Genomic DNA, 23,224 nt, shown 5'->3' with positions numbered 1-23,224 from the left:
GACAACATTTCCGCCACCTCCAGCAAGATGCCACCACCAGACACATATTCCACTCCCCTTCCGTGTCCGCCTTCCGCAGGGACCGTTGCCTCTGGGACACTCTGGTCCACACTTCTTTCATCCCCAACACACCCCCAGAGCCCTACGGCACCTTCCCCTGTAACTGGTGAAGGTGCAACACCTGCCCATTTACCTCCTCCCTCCCCAGTATCCAAGGACCCAAACATGCCTTCCAGGTGAAGCAACACTTCACTTGCACTTCCCAGAATATCCACATTCTGCTCACAAAAAAGACCCTGAACTACCTGTTGCCTGCCACTTCAACGCACCACCCTGCTCCCTGGCCAACATCTCTCTCTCTGGCTTGGTGCAGTATTCCAGTGAAACCCAACACAAGCTGGACGAACAACACCTCATTTTCCGCTTGGGACCCTACAGCCCTCCGGACTCAATATGGAGTTCAATAATTTTAGGGCCTAAACTCTCCCATGTCCCAGGCCCCCACTCTATATATCAGGCCTTGTTACCACATAGCCTGCCACTACACACTCCCTGTTAGTCACTATTAGTCCCCATTAACAACTATTCACCCTCCCAGCCTGATTGTTAGCAACTCATTTGTCTATCCAACTATCTTTTTCTCTCTTCGGGCTCTATCCTATCGTTTAGTCCCTACCCCATCCATCTCTGTATTTTTTCCGCAGGAAAACCAATGTTTTCACAGCTACCATTGGTTCTAAGGAAGGGTCACCGGACCCGAAACGTTAACTCTGTTTTTCCCTTCACAGATGCTGCCAAACCTGCTGAGCTTCTCCAGCAACTTTGTTTTTGAGTCAGTAATTTGGCTAATGTTAACCAGAATGTGGAAGAGATGGACTGTTAACAACACGACTTTAATCCAGAAAGCTGGGCAGAAAAGGAAGGGTAAAAGATCCCCTAATGGGGAACGAGGCAACAGGTTAACATCTGACAGCATTGATTCCACCGTGTGGAAAAATATGGAACAAATGACAGGAAAGGAAAACGCAGGAGAGGTTATTAAAGTCTCCAACACAGGCACAAATAGGCACAGTGTTTGGAAAGGGTTCGGAATCAAACTTCAAGCACACTGGATAAACAAGCAACAATAAGTAGAGGGGCACTTAATACAAGACTGAAGGTGTTATATCTAAACGCATGCAGTAGAAGGAATAAGGTCAATGAACCGGCAGCACGGTGGCTCAGTGGTTAGCACTGCAGCCTCACAGCACCAGGGACCCGGGTTCAATTCCTGCCTCGGGCAACTGTCTGTGTGGAATTTGCACATTCTCTCCGTGTCTGCATGGGTTTCCTCTGGGTGCTCCGGTTTCCTCCCACAGTCCAAAGATGTGCAGGCTAGGTAGATTGGCCATGCTAAATTGCCCGTAGTGTTCAGGGGAGTGTGAGTTAGAGGGGAATGGGTCTGGGTGGGATGCTTCAAGGGGCGGCGTGGACTTGTTGGGCCAAAGGGCCTGTTTCCACACTGTAGGGAAACAAATCGAAACTTGTGGCGCAGATCAAAATTGGCAGATATAACGTGGTGGGCATCACGGCTGCAGTGAGGTCAGGATTGGGAGCTGAATATCCAAGGATATACATATCGATAAAATAGACAGGTGGGCAGAGGGAGCACCTGGAGGAAACTCATGCAGACATGGAGAGAGCATAGAAACCCCACACAGACAGTCACCTGAGGCTGGAATCGAACCTGGATCCCTGGCCAATAGTTAGTGCTCAGAGATAATGGGAACTGCAGATGCTGGAGAATCAGAGATAATAAAATGTGAAGCTGATTGAACACAGCAGGCCAAGCAGCATCTCAGGAACACAAAAACTGATGTTTCGGGCCTAGACCCTTCATCAGAGAGGAGCTGGATGAACACAGCTTGGCCTGCTGCGTTCATCCAGCTTCACACTTTATTATCTTAGTTAGTGCTCACCCCTAATTGCCCAGAGACCAATGAGGAGTCAACCACAGTGCTGTGGGTCTCCAGTCACATGTAGACCAGACCAGGTAAGGATGGCAGTTTCCTTACCTAAAGGAAATTAGTGAATCAGATGGGTTTCCAACAATCAGCAATGGATTCATGGTCATCATTAGACTCTTAATTCAGATTTTATTTAATTCAAATTCCACCATAAGCCACGGTGGGATTCGAACCCATTACCTGAGTCTCTGGATTAACAGTCCAGCAATTGTACTAGGCCATCACCCCTCCCCCAATGCAGGCAATGGCAGAGGTGTTGAATATTTATTTTGAATCCGTCTTCGACAAACATAGAAAACTCCCCAAAAACAATTTAAAAATCAGGAGATGAAATGGAAGGAGGGGTTTCAAGCAATAACTGTCACCAGGGAAAAGGTGATGTGAAAACTATTACACTTCACCTGACAAATGCCTAGAGCCAGATGGCATACATCCTTAACGGTCTGAAAACAGATTGCTGCAGAGTTAGTAGCAACATTAATTATAATCTGTGGAAAATTGCTTGGATTTTGGATTATTCAGGAAAGAATGCAGCTACAAAGCAGGAAGCTAAAGGCCAACAAACCCAACATCCATAATCAAGTCATTGTTAGAATTCATTATGAAATAGGGCATAGCAGGATGTTTTAAAAATCACAACCTGATCTGGCAGAGTCTGCATGGTGCTGTGAAAGCAGAAGTGTTTTTAACTGAATTACTAAAGTATTTTGCTGAAGTAACAAATAAGGTGGATAAACAGGAACCTGTGGCTGCATTGTACCTGAATTCATAAAAGGCATTTGATAAGGTGCTACATCAAAGGTCATTAGATAAAATATGAGCATCCGGTGTATGGATCAACACATTACCATGGATAAAGGACTGGTTAACTAACAGCAAACACCAAGTAGGAATAAACTGGTCCTTTTTTAGTTTGGCAGGTTGTAACTAGTTGGAGTTCCAGAGGGCTGGTCCCCAAATATTTACAGCCTATAACTTTGATGTGGGGACGGAATGAATTGCGGCTAGATTTAGTGATATCTGTAAATTTTACCACAACAGGGCCTTGCCAAGATCACATCTGGAATACTGCATACAATTTTGATCTCCTCATTTGAAAAAAACATATCATGGCATCAGGAACAGTTCGGAGAAAATTCATTGGACTCATTCCTGGGTTAAAGGGCATTCTGACCTAAATGCTTAAGTATATGTGCAGCTGTCCTGAAATGCTAATTTTGAGAATCTATAACGCTGAGACAGCTCTAAAACAACAGTATCCTGTACTTCGATAGCACATTTAAACTGTACATGCTCACAAAAACTGTAGCAATCAAAAACGGAAACAAAGCCACATAAAGGGTTACAAGGAAAGGTCGTTCAAGAAAAGTAGCGTCATGAGCGGTGGCTCAGTGGTTAGCACTGCAGCCTCACAGTGCCAGGGACCCGGGTTCAATTCCCGCCTCGGGCGACTGTCTGTGTGGAGTTTGCACATTATCCCCATGTCTGCGTGGGTTTCCCCCGGGTGCTCTGGTTTCCTCCCACAGTCCAAAGATGTGCAGGTTAGCTGGATTGGCCATGCTAAATTGCCCATAGTGTTCAGGGGTGTGTGGGTTATAGAGGGATGAGTCTGGGTGGGATGCTTCAAGGGGTGGTGTGGACTTGTTGGGCCAAAGGGCCTGTCTCCACACTGTAGGGAAGCTAATCTAATGAGGGCTACCATTAAGAGAAGACATTGAGATGCTGCTCAGGCAATGACCGATGGTTACGAATGGAGCCAGACAAGAGAAATCTTATCAGTCTGGACACACAAGGAGAGGAATTGAAGGAGAATGGCATGGTTAACGATATCATTGCATGCAAAAGCAGTCAAAAAGGTTCAGAATGGACAGTCTACCATGGCTACAATCACACAGGATGTCATCTGTGGCTTTCAGGGCTGCTTTTGTGCTGTGAAGTGCAGGAAGTTTGAGTGAAGGAGTACAGAATTCAAGTTGGACATAGGTTTGACAGGCAATAATTCAGGCACATACTGTATGTATTGTCAATGAAAGATCAAAGTTTGCAGGCAAGTTGTTCCATTTATAAACGAGCAGCACTTCAAATACTGACCTGTTACCACCACACATGACTCAGTGCTTTGGTTCTTGGTGATGCAAATAATCACTACAAAATTCTTCCCCAGCAATTTTCCCTCACTGAGGAGCTTAAATGTTTCTGTGAGGCCTTCCGCCAATGAATTTGTTGAATCCAGGATCCTGACAACGTTCTTGCAGGAGCTAGCTGCTAACTTAGCCAACCAAGTGAGTTGCTTTGCCGTCACAGCCAACGTTGATGATGATGACACATATGGCACTGAGTGAGAAACGGCTTGTTGGTATTGTTTGGTTTCAGTAAGATTAGATTCCTGCCAGGCTCTCACCAATATGTGTTCCAAGTCCTCAATCAAAGGAACCTGATCTGGGGCTAGGATTCAAGAGAACAAATAAATAAGGTTTCCATTAGCGTAAAGAGCTAATGCACAACACTCTTCAAAAACAAGACTCCTTCAGGGGATGCGGGCATCACTGGGAATGCCAACATTTGTTGCCCATTCTCAAATTTCCTTTGCCTACCAGATGGGGATCAACCACCTTGCTGTGAGGCTGGGGTCACACATAGGCCAAACCAAGTAAGTCAGACTGATTTCCTTTCTTTAACTGATTTTTCCCTAATCAACCTGTTCAGGGATGTTATTGCATACCTTCTGGAGCAAGTGGGATTTGAATGTCGGCCTCCTGCTTCAGAGGAAGGGAGTCTACTTCTGTGCCACAAGAGGGCGAGGCAGATTGCCTTTCCAAATGGGAATATGTGAATTCATATGGGTTTCTACTGGCAATAGTTGAAAGCTTTATGGCTCCTACTACTGGAGCTAGTTTTCAATTTGTCATTTTTTTTAACAAGTTAATTTGATATTAATTGAAATTTAAATTGCACCACTGACCAAGATGTGATCTGTACACCAAAAACATGACGCTGGATTATTAGTTCAATGATATTCCCATTCCCAGCAATTATGGATGAAAAAACAAGTAATTTGAAGTTACACAAGGCAAAACTTATTTACAATAAATGCTTTGATACCAATAAACCAATATATGGATAACATACACTCAGATTTCATGACACATTTGGCTTAAGAAATAATTTTCCACTTGCCAAAAATACTGTGTGCCCAACAAGTCAACAACATTACAGGAGAAGTCTTCTAAGAGCTGAAGTTAAGAGCGTAAGACAACGAGAACCCATATTTGAAATTTCCAGCGTACAGAACCACCACAGCACAGAACATAAAATCAGCTGTAGAAGTTCACTAGTACAATTTGACGGAATTCCAATTTTTCTGGGCTTCAATTTTAAAAGTTTATTCTTTGATATGTTTTGCGACCAAGCAAGGAACAAAGATGGGAGTAATATGCCTCACAAGTTAATAGCTTGCAAAAAACAGACATTCGTATGAGTCACATGGTGTTCAAATACTACATCAGCGACATACGAACAAAATCTAAGCTGATGCTCTATTAATGAGGAGGTGGTGGCCTACTGCTATCATCGCTGGACTGTTAATCCAGCAGACCCAGATAACATCCTGTGGACCCAGGTTCAGGTCCCACCACAGCGGGCAGTGGAATTTGAAATCAATAAAATATCTGGAATTAAGAATCCAATGATGACCATGAATTAATTGTTAAAAAAATTTATATGTTTCATTAATATTCTTTAGGGATGGAAACTGCCATCCTTACCTGGTATGGCCCATCTGTGACTCCAGACCCAAAGCAATGTGGTTGCCTCTTAACTGCCCTCTGGGCAGTAGATGCTGCTTAACCAGTGGCGTCCCCATCCCATGAATGAATAAAATAAACATACTGAGGGAGGGCTGTACTGGCAGTGAAGCTATTTAACACGTTAAAGCAAGAACCCACCTGTAACCTCACTGGGCAATAACATTATTTTGAAAGATAACAGCAAAAGTTTTCCAGTGTCCTGTCTAAAGATTTTCCAATGAAAACAAACCATCTGATCATTGCCACACTGCTGTTTGTCAAATTTGGGCTTCCTTCTTTCATGAATTACAATGGTGACTACATTTCAAAGGTACATAACTGGTTGAAAAGCACTTTGGGATATCCTGAGCTGTTTTTGATGATTTAGGCAAATGTACCGAGTCTGATTAAAAAATGTTTGCAGAGAAGTTGAATAGTGGTCATGTGGTTGACAGCCAGGTAGAAGGATGTAGACTGTAGGAAGATACCGACAGACATGTCAGTCGGACAGAGAAGTGGCAATCCAGATGTATATCGCATTTGGGACAGGATGAAAAGACAAGGAACACACAGTGAATGGATTCTGAGAAATCTGGCTCATGCAAGAATAGAGTCAGTGCCAGTTTAGACAGCCCAAAGTAATTAAAAACAAAGTGCAGGAACTATGTAGGTTATCAGGTAACATCTGTGGAGGGACACAAAGTTAATATTCTGCTCAGTGCCTCATCGTCATCTAATCTCTGTACAACTCCATCACCCATCAGAACAGGCTGAGGGATTTTGTTTCTCATTGAACAGAGGGACAATCCATCTCTAGCTACCAGCACCTTCTTTAGACTGGCTGAACTTGTTCTCTCATTGAACCATTTCCCCTTCAATTTGTCAGCAAAGCAATAACTGTTGCTCTCTCCACAAATGCTGCCAGATCTGAGTATCTCAAGTACTTTCTGATTATTTTAATGTCAGATTTTACTCAGATTTAAGATTCTGGCCAAAGGATACACTGGAATGTGAGAAAGAACTTTTCTCATGTAGTGAATGGTGAAACCCTGGAATTCACTGTTTTTGAAAGTGGCGAAAGTGGAGGTCATCAATGATTTCACAGGGGAATTTAATGGGCACTTGCAGGAGTACAGGGATACAGCACTGGAAGTGAGCAGACTGCTTTACTCTGCAGTAAACCAACATGGACTCAATGGGATGAATAGAAACAGGAGTAGACTATTCAGTTGACCTTTAGTGACAGTATCTCCATATTTTTTAACAACACTGATAATCAAAAAATGATCAACCTCTACTTTAAATGTCTTCAAAGACTGAGCTTCCACAACCCACTGGTGCAGAGAATTCCAACAGATTCACCGCCCTCTGAGCAAAGAAATTTCTCCTAATCTCAGCCCTAAATGGCATCCCCATATTTTTAAGTTGTATTCCCTGGTTTGGAATTCCTCAAACTGGGAAGCATCTTACCTGCATCTATCCTATATCTTCAAGTATTTTGTAAGCTTCAATGAGGTCTTTTCTCATTCTTCGAAACTCTAGAGAATTCTGGCTGCGTTTGTCCTAACTCTCTTCACAGGCCAATTCCACCATCCCAAAAACAAATCTGGTGAACTATCATTGCACTCCGTCTGTGGTAATAATATCTCTCCTGAGATAAGGAGACCAAAAGTGCGCACTGCGCTCCAGGTGCTGTTTAACCAAGCTCCCACACAATTTAATCAAGAATTTGCTACTCCTGTACTCAGATGGCTTCCTTCTGTGAAGGAAGAAGAGACAGCCTTGGAGACTACGTCTACAGATTGTTGAAGGTAGCAGGACAGTAGATAAAAGCCACCAAGTACTCACGAGTAATAGCTGAGGCCTAGAGTTTAAGAACAGAGAAGTCATGCTATAGTGCAGTTTAGCATTTTGTACAGTTAGATTACTGCCTAAAGCTATGGCCACCACACCACAGGAAGAACACTCGAGCGATTCACAAGGATTTTGCTACAAATGGAAAATACTGATAACGCAAAAAAAGATTTGAGAGGCAGAATTTGTTACATTTGGACAGAGAAGGCAAAGGAGAGATTTAATGGAGCCTTATAAAATTTAAAGAAATGACCTAAAATGAATAAAAAAGACATATTCCCGTCAACAAAGAGACCAATAGTGAGGGAATGTAGATACAAAATAACCAATGGAAGTATTCTAGAAACCTGAGAAGCCATCTTTTCATGCAGAGCATGGCGCACGTCTGGAACTCACTGCCTACTCCACTTTGTAAACTTGAAGTCATCCAAAACCCTGCTGGCTATGTTCAAATAGTCACCAAATATTATAATGTACGTGAAGCCTCTTGAGAAAATTAATCATATTAAATGCATGATGTACATACATGTTATTGTTAATTTCAAGGATTTGTTTTTGGGGAAAGAGATCTGAGGGATGTGGTCATTTCTAAATATTTTAGGGCAGACGATTCCAATGTCTGAAATTAATGAAACTTGACTAAAATATAAATAAGAAATATAGGCATTCCTGATTTTTTTTTCCAACAGCAACAATTTTCATGTGTATGCCATTTTTTATATTAGGTAAAAAAACCTATGGTAATTTATAGCAGTGTTCTCAAAGAGTTCAATGCTGAGTCACTTACAGAAATGTTTGTACAGATGACTGATTGCTCAAAGAGGAGGGTTTTTAAGATGCAGGTTGAAGGAGCAAGAGACAGAGAGATGGACAGGCCAAGAGGTTTAGGAAGAGAATCAGGAGCCTAAAAAAGAGCATTGCTAAAATAATGAAATTCAATTATATTTAACATTTGCAGACTCCAGAAATGTAATTTATAGTTTATGAATCAGAAGACAACCAATCAACACTTACCAAGCTGAGCTAGGTAGTAAACTGTCAGTAAGATTTGCATCTCTACGGACAATACTGTAGTTACAGATGTACTGTGTTGTTCATACGCTCGAGGGAAAGTTTGAGTGTTTCGGTAGCAGTTCTGCAGCATTGGACTGACTACTATATCATTCAAATTACCACAGAGGTAAGGAAGGTTTCCATGGCCTAAAAAATGAAATTGTTGCATTTATCCTCACTTTTCACAATTAATTATCTCACATTGATTCCATTCTGGGCATTTTTCACATTCACCTTTAGCGATATTTGCATTTAAAATTTCTTTCTTTTACTGTTTGTGAAGTCCTAGTTCCAGTATGTAAGTGAATTAACAATTCTGCTGTTGACTTGGTAGATAAGCATTGACTGAATTATAGATTATCCACTCCTCCCCAATTTAGACACAGTAAAGGGCATATTACAATCTTGAAAATGAAAACCCCAATTGTAACTGATCACATTCCCAGCAACAGCAATGTTAACTGCTGTAATACGGGCAATGCCAGGGTTCCCATCAAAAGCGGTTGAGGATGGGTGTCTCAGTGGTTAGCACTGCTGCCTCAGGATGCCAAAGACCTGGGTTTGACTCCAGCCTTGGGTGACTGTGTGGTGTTTGCACATTGTCCCTATGTCTGTGTGGGTTTCTTCTGGATGCTCTGTTTCTTCCCACAATCCAAAGATGCACATGTTCACATATTGGCCATGCTAAATTGCTCATTGTGTCCAGGCATGTGGAGGTTGGGCGGATTTCCCATGAGAAATGCATGGTTACAGGGATAGGGTAAAGACACAGGTCTGGAATGATCTTTGGAGGGTTGGCATGGACATGCTGGGCTGAAGGGCCTGCTTCTCCACTGTTGAGATTCTACGTGTCCATTTAACTTACAAAAGTTGCATCCCGCCGATGTTATCAGCGCACAATATAACATTGATATGAAGGTCAGGAGAGTACTGTTTGATGAAAGTCTTGGGGGGAGAAGCCAGCTGGCTAGAAAAGATCACCATAATTTTTCTAGAAAATGGTCCTTTTCTTTGAACTCTCCTGACACCCTTCAGAGGTTTTTGGCACCTCCATACTATACTACCAGGTGACACAATCTGAACGAATGTTCCCTTTCCCCAGTTATCCCCACCCTACCCTCAAATCCAACCCAAAGTATAAACCCAATGGTAAATGACTGACCTAGGATCATTACCTTTAAAAATTACAGGTCTGGTCCTGCAGATTTTAAGTAAATTGTCAGGTACAACGATCGGTTCTTCTGAGGTAGTAAGTGGAGAAGAGATTGGTCCTAAAAGGCTGGATTGAGTCATACAAGCTAATTCCGCAATGTCTGCAACTAGCAAAAGGACACAATGAATTTCAAGAGCTATTATTGCACAATGATAAGTTCAACATGCATTGTGAAATTTTATTGCATTGAGTTAGGACTACTATTTACCTACATCATGTAACTCAATTGCAATTCGATATACTTGTCCCTGTGTCATGTATTGAAATTGGAAACTGGTCTACAATGCCATTGCTTACATGCAGTCTTGGGGAGTGGGAATGATGTATATCACAGAATTTTAGCAGCAAAACAATAGGATCTCAAGTGAAACAGGAGCTTGTCTATTTTAACAGTGCTGTGTCAGGAACAGCAAACTGTGATCTCAGATGTGTGAAGAAAATTTTGGCTCAGATGTGGTCTCTAAGTAGGACAAAAAATGTTCTTTGGTCAATCAAAGGTATATCTTGAAAATGCAAGAGTGTATTTGGGGGTTTGACAGCAAAAGGACCTATCCACACAACAATCATTTTTTCCTAGTTGTAACCAATTCAGTGAAATGTTCTAGAATCAAAGGCATTACATCACAGAAGGACAATCAATCTATTTGGCTGTTGCTGGCTCTCTCCATCTACTTTGTCTATCTACTTTTAAGATTTTGAACATTTTTACAAAGTTTGCTCTCAACTTTCTCTTCTATAAGAAGAGCAATCTCAGCTTCTCCAAACTACCCGTATGACTGAAGTTCCTCAACCTGAAATCTTTCTCATTTTGTACCGTCTCTAAAGCCTTCAAGTCCCTCTTACATTACAGAGGCCAGAATTGGACATATTACTTAAGTGGATTAATGAGGTTCTGTTCTCTAGCTATTGACTCCATCCCTCTCCCTGGCAACCGGCTGAGATAAAACCAGTATGTTTACAACTTTGGTGTCATATTTAACCCAGAGAAAAGTTTCCAGTAACATATTTGTATCCTATTTCCATCATCCAACCACACTCGTATTAGTGCAACAAATACTGAAACCCCTAACCTTGGTACTTCTGGATTTGACTAACTCATTGTCATCCTGGTGGATCTCCCACAATCTATCTAAGGCTATCCAAAATTCTCCTGCATATGTCTGTTAATTCATATTAAGTTTTGTTCACCTTTTAGCCCTGTGCTTCCTGACCTACACTAGCTCCTGGTTAAGCAGTGCCTTTAATTTTAATGTTCTGATTTTCATTTTCAAATCCATCCACGATCTTACCTCCAACCTCTCATCTGTGATCTTCTCTAGCCTCATAATCATGTCAAGTTATCTGTTCTCAATTACTTGATGAGCATTGCTAATTTTAAGGGCTGCACCATTGACCACACACCTTCAGCTGCCTCAGTGCTAAGGTCTGGAATTGTCTCCCTAAACCTCTTGGTCTCTCTAACACACTTTCATGCATTAGTCCTTAATATCACCCTCTTTGGCCAAGATTTCAATTGTAGTTTCTAATATTGCCTTATGAGGCTTAGTGTCAGATCATGTTTCACAAAGCTCCTTTGAAACATTTAGGGATAAAACATCATGCTAAAGGTATTATGTAACTGCAGGTTGTTTCTGTTCATTGCAACTTCTCATACTGTTACTTATAAAGCCAAGTTCTCATGTGTTTTTTTAATCTGCCCTTCTATCTTCAATGATTTGTGTGTACATACCCCATGTTACTCTGCTCCCATTTTAGCTGTTGAATTGTAAACATCATTTTATTTTGCCTTTCTTCATTCTTTCAAAAATATATCACTTCTTATTTCTCTGTATTAGATTTCACCTGCCACAGGTCCAGCAACATTAGCTTTTCTGTCTTCCCAGAGGTCTACCCCAGAGGTTTATCAAGGTCATTATGCTTCCAAATTTTGTGCCAACTCCACAATTGTGTCCGTATACCCTGGTTCAACTTACTAATATACAACAAGAAAAGCAATGGTCTTCATATTTATTATCAGATTCAATAAAGTGAGAAGTTGTCTTAACCTATATTCTGAAAGATGTAGACAGAGGGAAACATGTATGGAGAGTGATACATAGTGGGAGTTATAAATACATTGGCAGTGGTAAAGTCACGCAAAGATAGCAGCACCACCATTACTTGAAGGTATTGTAACTGTTTACAGAGAAAACTGTCTACCACCTTCTCCGGACCATTGTAAATGGACAATTTAAAACCAAATGGAGTTGAAAGTCAGGTGACTTCTTATTTTACTTCCAATAGACATTGGCCTTGTAGGTCCCTGAGCCAGTCTGTATTTCTAGAAAAGTCATTGAAATGAAAACAATTTTTTGGACATAACTTTGTGAAATCATAAAAATCATAAAAGAATTACCAAACACACTTCTGATTAATGGATGCCCTTCTCCAAATTGCCTTACTTCATAATATTGTTTACAGACTTTTAATTTTGCTTCCACTAACAATGGAGAAAGTTGGGAAAATACAACGGGAATCAGTGAAATCAGATCCTTGACAGACGGAATAAGTTTTCCCAACTTTCCACTTCAATAATGATCAGTAATTCTTCATTTCCACCCATTTGCAACTAATTAATTACTCAAATAAAAGCAAAAACTGTGGATGCTAGAAATCTGAAATAAAACCAGGAAATACTCAAGAAACTCAGCATGTTTGGCAGTACCTATGGAGAGAGAAACAGAGTTAATGTTTTGAATCTGATAAGACTTCTTCAGAACTGAATGGAAGTGCAAAAGAACGGTGTTTAGTCATACTGATGATTGGAGGCGAGAGATTGGGTTAGGAGTGAGGGGAACAAATGACAAGGAGGCCCAGAGCAAAAGACAAAGGTAGTGATAATGGTTGCAAAGGAGAGATATAGATGTAATATAGGTGCAAATGGCAAGTGTGAAAAGCAGAAAATGGTCTGCTCTGCTGAGAACAAAGCCAACAAGGCACATACAAGATACTGGATGGGGTGTTTTAATCAAAATGGAGAACAAAGTCCAGTTTCTGAAGTCGCTGCATGTCTCTATGTTGAGCCTTTAAAGGAAAACTTTAAAGGAAAGATGTGGAACATTCCCCATTTCCCTGTAGCTCCAACAATGCTCAAGAAGCCTGACAACATCTACAACAAAGCAGCCTGATGATTGGCACCCCACCCATAAGCATCAGTAGCAGCAAAAATGTGTGCTATCTACAAGGTGTACTGCAGAAATTCTTCAGATATTCTCTGCTAGGACTTTCCAAACCTAAGATTATTTCTATTTTGATCCTTTCCATTACATCAACAGGGAAAAGATGCTAAAAATGAGTAACATAAACACATAAAATAGAGTGTTACTCCTTTGCGTATTTTATTTGTTACAAGGGTTTCAAATTCTCGGCTTAGTTACAAATGACCACAAACAAACATACAATCAAAGAGAAACTGCAAATTCAATTGTTCACATTGCAAACTATTTCTGTTTTACATTACCATAAATTTCCAAAAACTGAAACTATAGTCTAGTATCTTCAAAGATATTTTTTATTGGACGAGGTTTTTGTTATTCATTCATGGGATGTGGGCATCACTGACTGGCCAATATTTACTGCCTGTTTCTCATTGCCCTTGAGAAGGTGGTGGTGAGTTTCAGTCCCTGTGCTATAGATAGACCCACAATGCCCTTAGAGAGGGAATTAATGCCAACACTTCTGCCTCACTAACAATGGAAAAGAAGTTTCGAGGAAAGACACTGATGTTCTCTGCTGTTAGGTGCATCAGGTGTGTATTTCTGATGACAGTGCAACATAGCGAGTTTTGAGAAGATTTGTAGCTCAGGTTGAGATTCTGGATGTGAGTTTGCTCACTGAGCTGGAAGGTTAGTTTTCAAACATTTCGTCACCATTCTAGGTAACATCATCAGTGAGCCTCCGATGAAGCGCTGGTGTTATGTCCTGCTTTCTATTTATCTGTTTAAACCCAAGGAAACCTAAACAGATAAATAGAAAGCGGGACATAACACCAGTGCTTCGTCGGAGGCTCACTGATGATGTTACCTAGAATGGTGACGAAATGTCTGAAAACTAACCTTCCAGCTCAGCGAGCAAACTCACATCCGCAGTGCAAAATAATGCATGCAAAAAAACAAATAGTTTCTCGAATTATACACTTCTTTTCCTTCAATGTTATTGCTATCTACATCGTGTATGTGCGCTGAAACGAGAATGTTGACTGGTAAATGTCCTTGATGGGGCAATAGCATTGTGTTTGAAACGGTGTTGAGTTATATGTTGATGGAATCACTTAAAAAGCAAACTCTTATGGGAGGCATTAAACTTGAGGTCAGCTATGCAAGGCATATTTTAAGAAATATTTGTACATTTAAACAAATCATGAAATTTGCCAGCTTAATAATGTTAACATTACATAAACAATTAGTTATAAAGACAACGGTTGAAAAGACCAGAAGCATTTAGAGAAAGAGAGTATGAAACATAATTCATACCATAAAATGGAACGCGTTACCCAAACGCTCAATTTCCACCTAACTAACTGAACCCAAGTACCTCAGCAGAAATATTCAGTTAAACAAAACACTGCAAAAACATTTCATGTGTATCAGATAGTTGTACCATCATTAAGAAATGAGTAGCCTATTGTATAATACAAAACTAGAAATTGGATAAACATAGGCTGGATAGCAATAATGTCGGTGATGGAGCTTACCAGTTTTGCTTCCTGAATTTTGAGCTGTTGGATTGCTGTGAATGGAGAGTGTTTCTATTGCTGAGGAGGAGTCTGGTGACCAGCCCCTATGCCGTTTCTTTGGAGGCCCTGAATTAGCTAAATTGCCTGTGCAAAAGTATAAAAAATATCAGTTATCATGAAAACAGCATGCACGTATACAGGCGAGGACTTCATGCTTCCATTTGTGCACACTTGAAAGATTTTTATTTAATTTGTTACCAACTATCAAAATAAATACCTTTTAACTTAAATCCAGTTAATTTGGAGTATGAACTTAAGATTCATCCCATTGTGTATTGAGCTGTTTGCAAAGCTTTGAAAATGGTATAAATACAGGAATTCTACTCGTAACCTCAGAGAAACAGGAGTAAGTCAGTCAGACTCTCAAGCTTATTCTGTAATTTAATTACGACATGACTGCTCTGTACCGCAATACATTGACCTGCTGTTGTTTCATATCCTTTCCTACAGCTTCCTAATGAAAATTTATCAATTAGTTTTCATATTTTCAATTAACCCAGCATCCACTTTTTTTTCAGGTAATGAGTTCCAGGTTTGCTCCTATCGTTTGTGTAAAAAGGTGCTTCCTGATTTCATTCCTAAAGGCCCGGGATCTAGTTTTATAATTGTGTCCTGTTATAAACAACAGTGCCAATATCCAGAGAAAACAAAGAGGTAGTCATCCAGTAAGAACCCCAGTTTTCTAGCAGCTCGATGCCTCACCCCCACCCCCAATCTTTCATCATTTAGTACTCAGTGATCACTGCATAAATGCACAAATACCACATTAGGGAGCTGGCCAACAAATGGCTAGGTGGTTGCTAGGTAACCTTTAAAGAACTGCTGTACTAAACACATGCTAGTCCTTAAAACAAAGGTTACATTAGTGTTAGTTTTTTTTAGGAAGACTGCATGTTTTCAAATTCATGCCAAAATTTGGCCTGCACGCAGTGATAGTTCCTGAAATTTTATTTTTGAAATACTGCTATGGGGTTATTTACATTCACTTGAGAAAACAGACATAGCGCTGATTTAATATCTCTTATGGAACAGACCAAACCCCCTCAAAATATTTTAAGGAAGCCTAGACCCAAACTTATTCTTATATTTAAGGCAAATGTAACATGTGGAGTTCCAGATGCAATATGGCTGGTCAAACTGCTCAATGTTAAGCAAAACACAGTTTATTTAAGCAGTCTAGTTAAAATGCAACCATAGAAAGGGGAACTTAGAAAAACTTAAATTTATTGGAAGACTTAACATTATTATTAATTAACTGTTCCAATATAGTAAAATCCTTTAAATGCACCCTTTGGCAAAAAGGCAAATTCTGAAAAACAGATTTTGTCCCACATGTAATCCGGCAGCCTAGGAAGAGAATCCCCAGCTCTTGGTCATGATCAAGAGAAGGAAAAATAACTTCCTCTTCTTCAAGTCCATAACAGCAGCTGCTTAAAGCTAAACCTAAAACCAGAAAAAAAACTAAAAGTTCCAGCCTGTGAGAGCTGGTCACACCCATCCAAGCTGCTTCTATTGTTCCAACTTTTAAAAAAAATCCCCAAGGCCTCACAATCTGTTTACTACACTGGCATTCCCAGTATTCAGCTGCTCACCTCTATCTTAAAATGCTCTTTGAAAAAAAACCCTCTTAAAGCCACGGTATTATCACATACATCATTTGATGGACATATTTCTAACACCAAATGAATCACAGCTGACACTATGAGAAGGCATTTAGGCTTGCAATTACTGTACCTATCACTGAGGGTCTCGCCATACTCTGACAGGATACATTGTTGGTCTTCACTGTGTTCTGATGCCTGACTGAATCTCTGTTGTTTTGGCTTGCAGAAGCCCCTATAATAGCTCGAGAAGCAGCGTGGTCTGCTGGAGCACCTGCAATGACAAACAACTCTAGTCAAGGACCACGCTGTTAAAAAAAGAGTAACGACAGGAATGTATGGAGGCATTCACATTCTGAATAATATTGTTGTATTTTCCTGAATTAATAAACATGAAGTGCCAGAGTAAACTGTTAATTTTCGGTGAGTAAATTAGAAACAAGTTCCCAGTCAAACAGAAGAAGTGCCAACATATGTAGCCTCTCCCTTCCATTTTGTGAAGACTATCATTAGGAGGGGGGGAGGTTGTCCCTTTCTCTTGCCTTCGGGAAATATAGGCCAAGATCATGAACCTTCCCCTTCCCACCAACTCCAATAAAATGCATTCATCTTCTCAAACTGCTGCCGAGATACATACAAACTTGCCATTATCCTGCCACAATTTTTTGAATTCGGTGAAAGCGGATTTACCAAAGTAGCTCTTTCTAACAATGTATTCAACGCGAGCAATTTCAATATGGAAAATATGACCAAAATCTTCCTAAACATGATTCCTAACAGCAAAGCAGACTGCATGGTAATATCAAATTAAAACCGCCCGAAACATTAATAATGAAGAAATATTCACACTTATACACAGCATCTCCTAATCAAAAGACATTCCAACATAAGACAGCAAGATGCTCTTGTAATATTGCCACTGTATGACTGAATGCCAGCCAATTACTGCACAGTATCCTCCCACTCGGCAGCGCTGAAAGAAAGATTATATTTTTGTTTGAAGCGACGTTGATTGAAGGACACCTGTTGACCAGGACTCCCCTGCTCTTCAAGGTGGTGCCATAGGGTCTTGTGTGTTTACCTGACAGTGCAGACACAACCTTGGGACATCTGTTCAGGGACAGAAAGAAAATTGCAGAGAGTGGGAGAGGGGCTCCAGTCATTTTGGTCCATGTCGGGATGAGCAACATAGGCAGATCAAGGAAATGAGCTCTGCATAAGCACAGAGGAGCTTAAAAGCTGAACCTCAAAGGTTAATAATCTCGGGATTATCATAAAGGCACAAGCATATGGTAATTAAAACTAGAGAGATGAATCTACAATTCAAACACTAGCTTGGGAAAATAAGGGGTTGCACTTTCACAAAAAGACGAGAATTTTTTCTTCCAGGGTGCTGGAACTTTGGAACTCTGCCTCAGAAGGCAACAGAGTTCATTAAATATTTTGAGGACAGATCTGGGTAGATTCTTATTTGGTAAAGGAAGCAAAGGTTATGAGATGGAGATGGGATTGTGTAATTCGAAGCTGGTCTTGATCAGCCAGGATCTTATTAAATGGTGAAGTAGGCTCAAGGGGCCGAATGGTCAACTTCTGTTCCTATTTTGCTCATCTGCATTAACAGTGCTGAAGTTAATGTTCTAACAAGTCGTACAATGAGGGAAATTGAGAAGGTTTCAATGTAATTTTGGGGCGGGGGGGACAAAGGATCAATTTGACAGAGGTGGTAAATCCCAAGGTATAGACAAGGCTAGATGTAATGATATCTATACGAAAAATGCTAAACAGACCATGACAGGAAGGAATAGAGAACTCAAATATAAGAATAAATCAACAGATAAGTCTAGAATAAAAGGATAAAACTAAAAACTCGGTAAATGAATAAGCAGAGCTTTTGGAACAAAACAGATTAATGGATAGCACAAATACAAATAAGTATTTGGTGGCTATTACAGAGACATTACTGTAGGATGGAGCTTATTAGGAAAGACAAGAAGCTAGGGAAGGTGGTGGTGGGGCTTTCTTGATTAATCATGTTTTAGCACAATAGAGGAGGATCAACCAAGCACAGTAATCAGGATATAGATCCAATTTGGGTAGAGATGAGATACTTTCTTATATCGGTACATTCTGGAACTGGAGTATCAGGGAACAAGCTCATTTAGACCTGGTGTTGTGGAATGAGACAGAATTAATTTACAATCTCACAGTGAAAGTGCCCTGAGGTAGCAGGGGCCATAATACGATTGCATCTTACATTTTGAGGGAAGGGAGTGAGACCAGTGTTTTCAACATAAGAGCAATTCCAAGGGCATGAGAGCAGAACTAGCTAAAGTGTACTGGTAAATTAGGTTTAGGGATAGGCGAATGCAGATGACAGTGGCAGATATTTAAGGGATATTTCAGAATATACAGAATAGATACATTCCAATGAGAAAGAAAAATTCGAAGGCAAGGACACATTATCAGTGCTCAACTAAAATAGTTAAAGATATTACCAATTAGTATAATATCAGTCATGGAGAAGATATTTGAAGTCCTAATTAATTACATCATAGCAGGGAACAGGCTACGTGGTGAGAGATGGGGCAGTTCAGCAATGGAGAGGGATTGGGTATCCTCATGCATGACTTGCAGGTACAGCGAATAATTAAGAAAGGACATGTGATGATCTCATTAATTGCATGGGCAATTACTACATGCATTGACTACACAAACAGGGTGACTATGCTTCATTTATACAGCATCTGGAGTACCATGTATAGTATTTGTCTCCTTATTCAAGGGAAAATGCAAATATATTGGAATTATTTCAACAAAGGTTTGCTGGACTTGTATCTGGAATGGGTGGGTTGTCTTGAGGTGCGTTGGGTAGGCTGGGCTTGTATCTACTGGAGCTTAGAACATAGAACATAGAACAGTACAGCACAGAACAGGCCCTTCAGCCCACAATGTTGTGCCGACCATTGATCCTCATGTATGCACCCTCAAATTTCTGTGACCATATACATGTCCAGCAGTCTCTTAAATGACCCCAATGACCTTGCTTCCACAACTGCTGCTGGCAACGCATTCCATGCTCTCACAACTCTCTGCGTAAAGAACCTGCCTCTGACATCCCCTCGATACTTTCCACCAACCAGCTTAAAACTATGAACCCTCGTGCTAGCCATTTCTGCCCTGGGAAATAGTCTCTGGCTATCAACTCTATCTATGCCTCTCATTATCTTGTATACCTCAATTAGGTCCCCTCTCCTCCTCCTTTTCTCCAATGAAAAGAGACCGAGCTCAGTCAACCTCTCTTCATAAGATAAGCCCTCCAGTCCAGGCAGCATCCTGGTAAACCTCCTCTGAACCCTCTCCAAAGCATCCACATCTTTCCTATAATAGGGCGCCCAGAACTGGCAGGGTAAAAGGTGACTTGATTGTAACATAAGATCCTGAAGGATGTTGGCAGCTCACATGTGGAAAGGATGTTTCCTTTGGTGGGAAACTCAAGAATTAAGGGTCAAAAACAAAGTTACTAGAAAGGCTCAGCAGGTCTGGCAGCACCTGCGAAGGAAAAAACAGAGTTAATGTTTTGGGTTCATAACGCTTCAGAACCGAGGAAGGGTCACCGGGCCCAAAACGTTAACTCTATTTTTACCCTCACAGATGTTGCCAGGCCTGCTGAGGTTTTCCAGCAAATTTGTTTTTGTTCCTGATTTACAGCATCCACTTTCAGATTTTATTAAGAATTAAGGGTCACTGTTTAAAATTCAGGAGTCACCAATTTAAGACAGAGATGAGAAGATTTTTTTCCTCTCAGAGGGTGGTGAGTCATTGGAATTCTCTTCCTGTAAAAGCAGTAGAAGTTTGAATTCTTCAAAGCAGAGATGGATACATTTTGACCACCAAGGGGTGAAACTGTTACGGGGAGAAGACAGGAATGTGGAGTGAGCAGATCAGTCTTGATCTTGTTGAATGATGGAGCAGACTCCTCGGCCAAGTGATCTATCCCGCCTCCTAATTCACATGTTTACGTGTTTGTTTTAACAGCTAATCCAGAAAATGGCACCTCTACCATTTCTACACAACTGCACTGCAGTATCAGCTTAAAGGGTGTGCTCAAGGCTCTCAGTAGGACTTGAACTGAATACAGACATCGACTGAGTCAGAGCTGACATTAATGACAGAAATGTCAAACAAAATGTCTGAAACAAACAAATCCACCCAAAGTAATCCACCAACCCAAGAGGTCAATGGAATTAGCAGTACCTGGTCTAGCCAGGTTACTTTATTTTTGCTTCTACTTAGCTTTAAATATTTCAATTTATTAATAATGCCTCCCATGTCAACTCAAAGCCACTTGCATAGACAAACCACCTTAGCATTTTATTCTAACAAATCCCTAAAACAAAAGCATAAAGCACAACAATAAAAAACACAAAAGTTGTAATATTTTACAAACTGTAGTACCTGCAGTAACATAAGTATGAACAAAAATCATTGGATTTAATGTCCTTAACTGGTATAAAGATAGTCATATGCATTTGTATATGGCCTTAACTACAGAGAATGTGTATCGAGACTTGGAAAATTATGGGGAAGATGGGTGTCAGCCTAAAATCATGACTGGGAGTCTCCACATCAAGAGTATCGATACAGAAAATTACCCCTATTGTTTCACTTCTGCTATTCAGACAGATCTAGTTAAGACTTAGGGGTTCAAGTACATAATTCTTTGAAGTTTGCATCAAACATAGACAGGGTAGTTAAGAAGGCGTTTAGCATGCTTGCCTTTATTGCTCTGTCCTTTGAGTAAAGGAGTTGGCTCACTATGCTGAGGTTGTATCGGACATTGGTGAGGCCCCTATTGGAATACTGTGTCTAGTTCTGGTGAGGGTTCAGAAGACATTTACCAGGATGTTGCCCAGAACGGAGGGTTTGAGTTACAAGGAAAGGCTGGATAGGTGGGGCAATTTTCACTGGAGCACAGGAGGTGGATACATAAGGTGAATAGCAAGTGTCTTTTCCCTAGGGTGGGGGATTTCAAGACCAGATGGTGTACTTTTAAGGTGAAAGGAGGGAGATTTTAAGAAGGCGTGTCAGGAAAATTCTTTTTTACACAGAGGGTGGGGTGTGTGTGGAATAGACTTTCAGAGGAAGTGATGAATGAAGGTACAGTTACAACGTTTAATCGATATATAGATAAATACATGAATAAGAAATGTCTGGAGGGATGTGGGCCAAGCACAGGTAAGTGGGACTAGTTTAGTTTGGATTATGGTTGGCATGAACTGGTTGGACTAAAGGGTCTGGTTCAGTGCTGTATGACTCTGTGGCTCTATAAATCACATATTAAATTTGGGGTAAAATTCAGTTTTAAAAATAAACAATGGATTGACCATCACACGCCACCACGGTGAACCCTCACGCAATTCTCCTCTGCACGAGCTTCAAAGGGAAACAAACTCTCCGAGAACTCATCAAGGATCTATTACAGTCTCTACTGTGCCGTTGCCAAAGTCTTATTTCACCAGCTCTGCCCCTCTGGTTGGTGCTCATATGTTGTAAGGTTTAAAGTAGAAAAACTGGACACTTATTGAAAAGAGGAACAGAAACAAATCCTTAGTGTGGAAACAGGTCATTTGGTCCAACAAAGTCCACAGTGACCCTCCAAATCGCATCACACCCAGACAAAACTCCCTACCCTCTTCCCGTCACCCTGCTTTTCCCATGGCTAATGGACTTCCCCGGACACTATGGGTACGTCAGCATGGCCAATCCACCCAACTCACACAAAGTGGGAGAAAACTGCAGCCTCCAGCAGAAACGGGGTAAGTATACAAACTCTGCACAGGCAGTCACCCGAGGCTGGGATTGTACCCGGGTCCCTGGCACTGTGAGGGAGCAGTGCTAACCGTGAACCATGGTGCCACCCAAAGAACACTGATCACAGTTAAAAGACACAGTGTCAGGCACCTGCTTGTTGTAATCCAGTTAATGCATTCAGATTACTCCCAGCAACGCTGTCTGCTGATGCTCCTGTCATTGATAAGGCAGGACTCTCAGGTGGTTGTGAGGGAATGCTCGAGGTGTTACTTGAGGGTGACTGCTGGGCTCTGCCCTCTGTTAAATACAAAAAAAAAGTGGAATTTTCACCAACGCTGTCAGTTGGAATTCTTCAACCTTACAAACAAAGCTAGGCTTCAGATCACTCAGTGACTGCGTCCGTCACAACAACAGAAATAACTTGCATTTAAGCAATGGTTGTGACGTAGGAAATTATTACAAGTGACTCATGGGAGTGTAATGAAACAAAAATTGGCACAAAGCTTTAAAAAAGCTGACATCACAACACATTTGTCAACAACAACAGCGTGGAGTTGGAGGAACACAGCAGGCCAGGCAACATCAGAGGAGCAGGAAAGCTGATATTTCAGGTCTAGACCCTTCTTCAGAAATGGGGGAGGGGGTTTGGAGCTGTGAAATAAACAGGGAGAGGAGGAGTGGCATTGGGGAAGGTAGGTGTGATGTTGGTAGGTGAGTGCAGGTAGGCAGTGGTGGGGATCTGGTCAGTGAGGTGGGAGGAGCGGACAGGTGGGAGAGAAGATGGATAGGGTGTGTCAGGTCAAGGATGCGGGGATGAGAGGGAGGGTTGGACAAGGGATGAGGTCGGCGTGGGGATACTTTAAAACCGGTGAATTCCACGTTTAGGCCATCGGGCTGTAGGCTCCCAAGGTGGAATATGAGGCGCTCCTCCTTCACTGGTGTCGTTGTGACACAGGGGGCAGCCCAGGATGGGCGTGCCGTCCAGGGAGCAGGATGGGCAGCTGAAATGGTTGGTGACCGGAAGATGTTGTCATTTGTTGCGTACAGAGTGTAGATGTTCTATGAAACAGTGTCCGAGTCCACATTCGGACTCACTGGAGGAGGCCTAGGGTGGACATGTAACCTTC

General features: G+C 41.2%; 1 protein-coding gene across 1 annotated transcript in view; it reads right to left on the bottom strand.

Moving 5' to 3' along the window:
* The window catches only part of greb1 (growth regulating estrogen receptor binding 1), a 285,761-nt gene that overhangs the window by 103,441 nt on the left and 159,096 nt on the right, over positions 1-23,224 (bottom strand). Inside the window, exons 8-13 of the mRNA XM_048531862.2 lie at positions 22,248-22,394; positions 16,420-16,560; positions 14,644-14,769; positions 9,874-10,017; positions 8,660-8,845; positions 4,098-4,451 (exon numbers count right to left, since the gene is read on the bottom strand). Of these exons, the coding sequence (XP_048387819.1) occupies positions 4,098-4,451; positions 8,660-8,845; positions 9,874-10,017; positions 14,644-14,769; positions 16,420-16,560; positions 22,248-22,394 (1,098 nt within the window). The remainder of the gene's footprint in view (positions 1-4,097; positions 4,452-8,659; positions 8,846-9,873; positions 10,018-14,643; positions 14,770-16,419; positions 16,561-22,247; positions 22,395-23,224) is intronic.

The sequence above is a fragment of the Stegostoma tigrinum genome, chromosome 4 (genome assembly GCF_030684315.1).
Source record: "Stegostoma tigrinum isolate sSteTig4 chromosome 4, sSteTig4.hap1, whole genome shotgun sequence".
Classification (NCBI taxonomy): Eukaryota; Metazoa; Chordata; class Chondrichthyes; order Orectolobiformes; family Stegostomatidae; genus Stegostoma; species Stegostoma tigrinum.
This window is presented reverse-complemented; position numbering and strand designations above follow the sequence as displayed.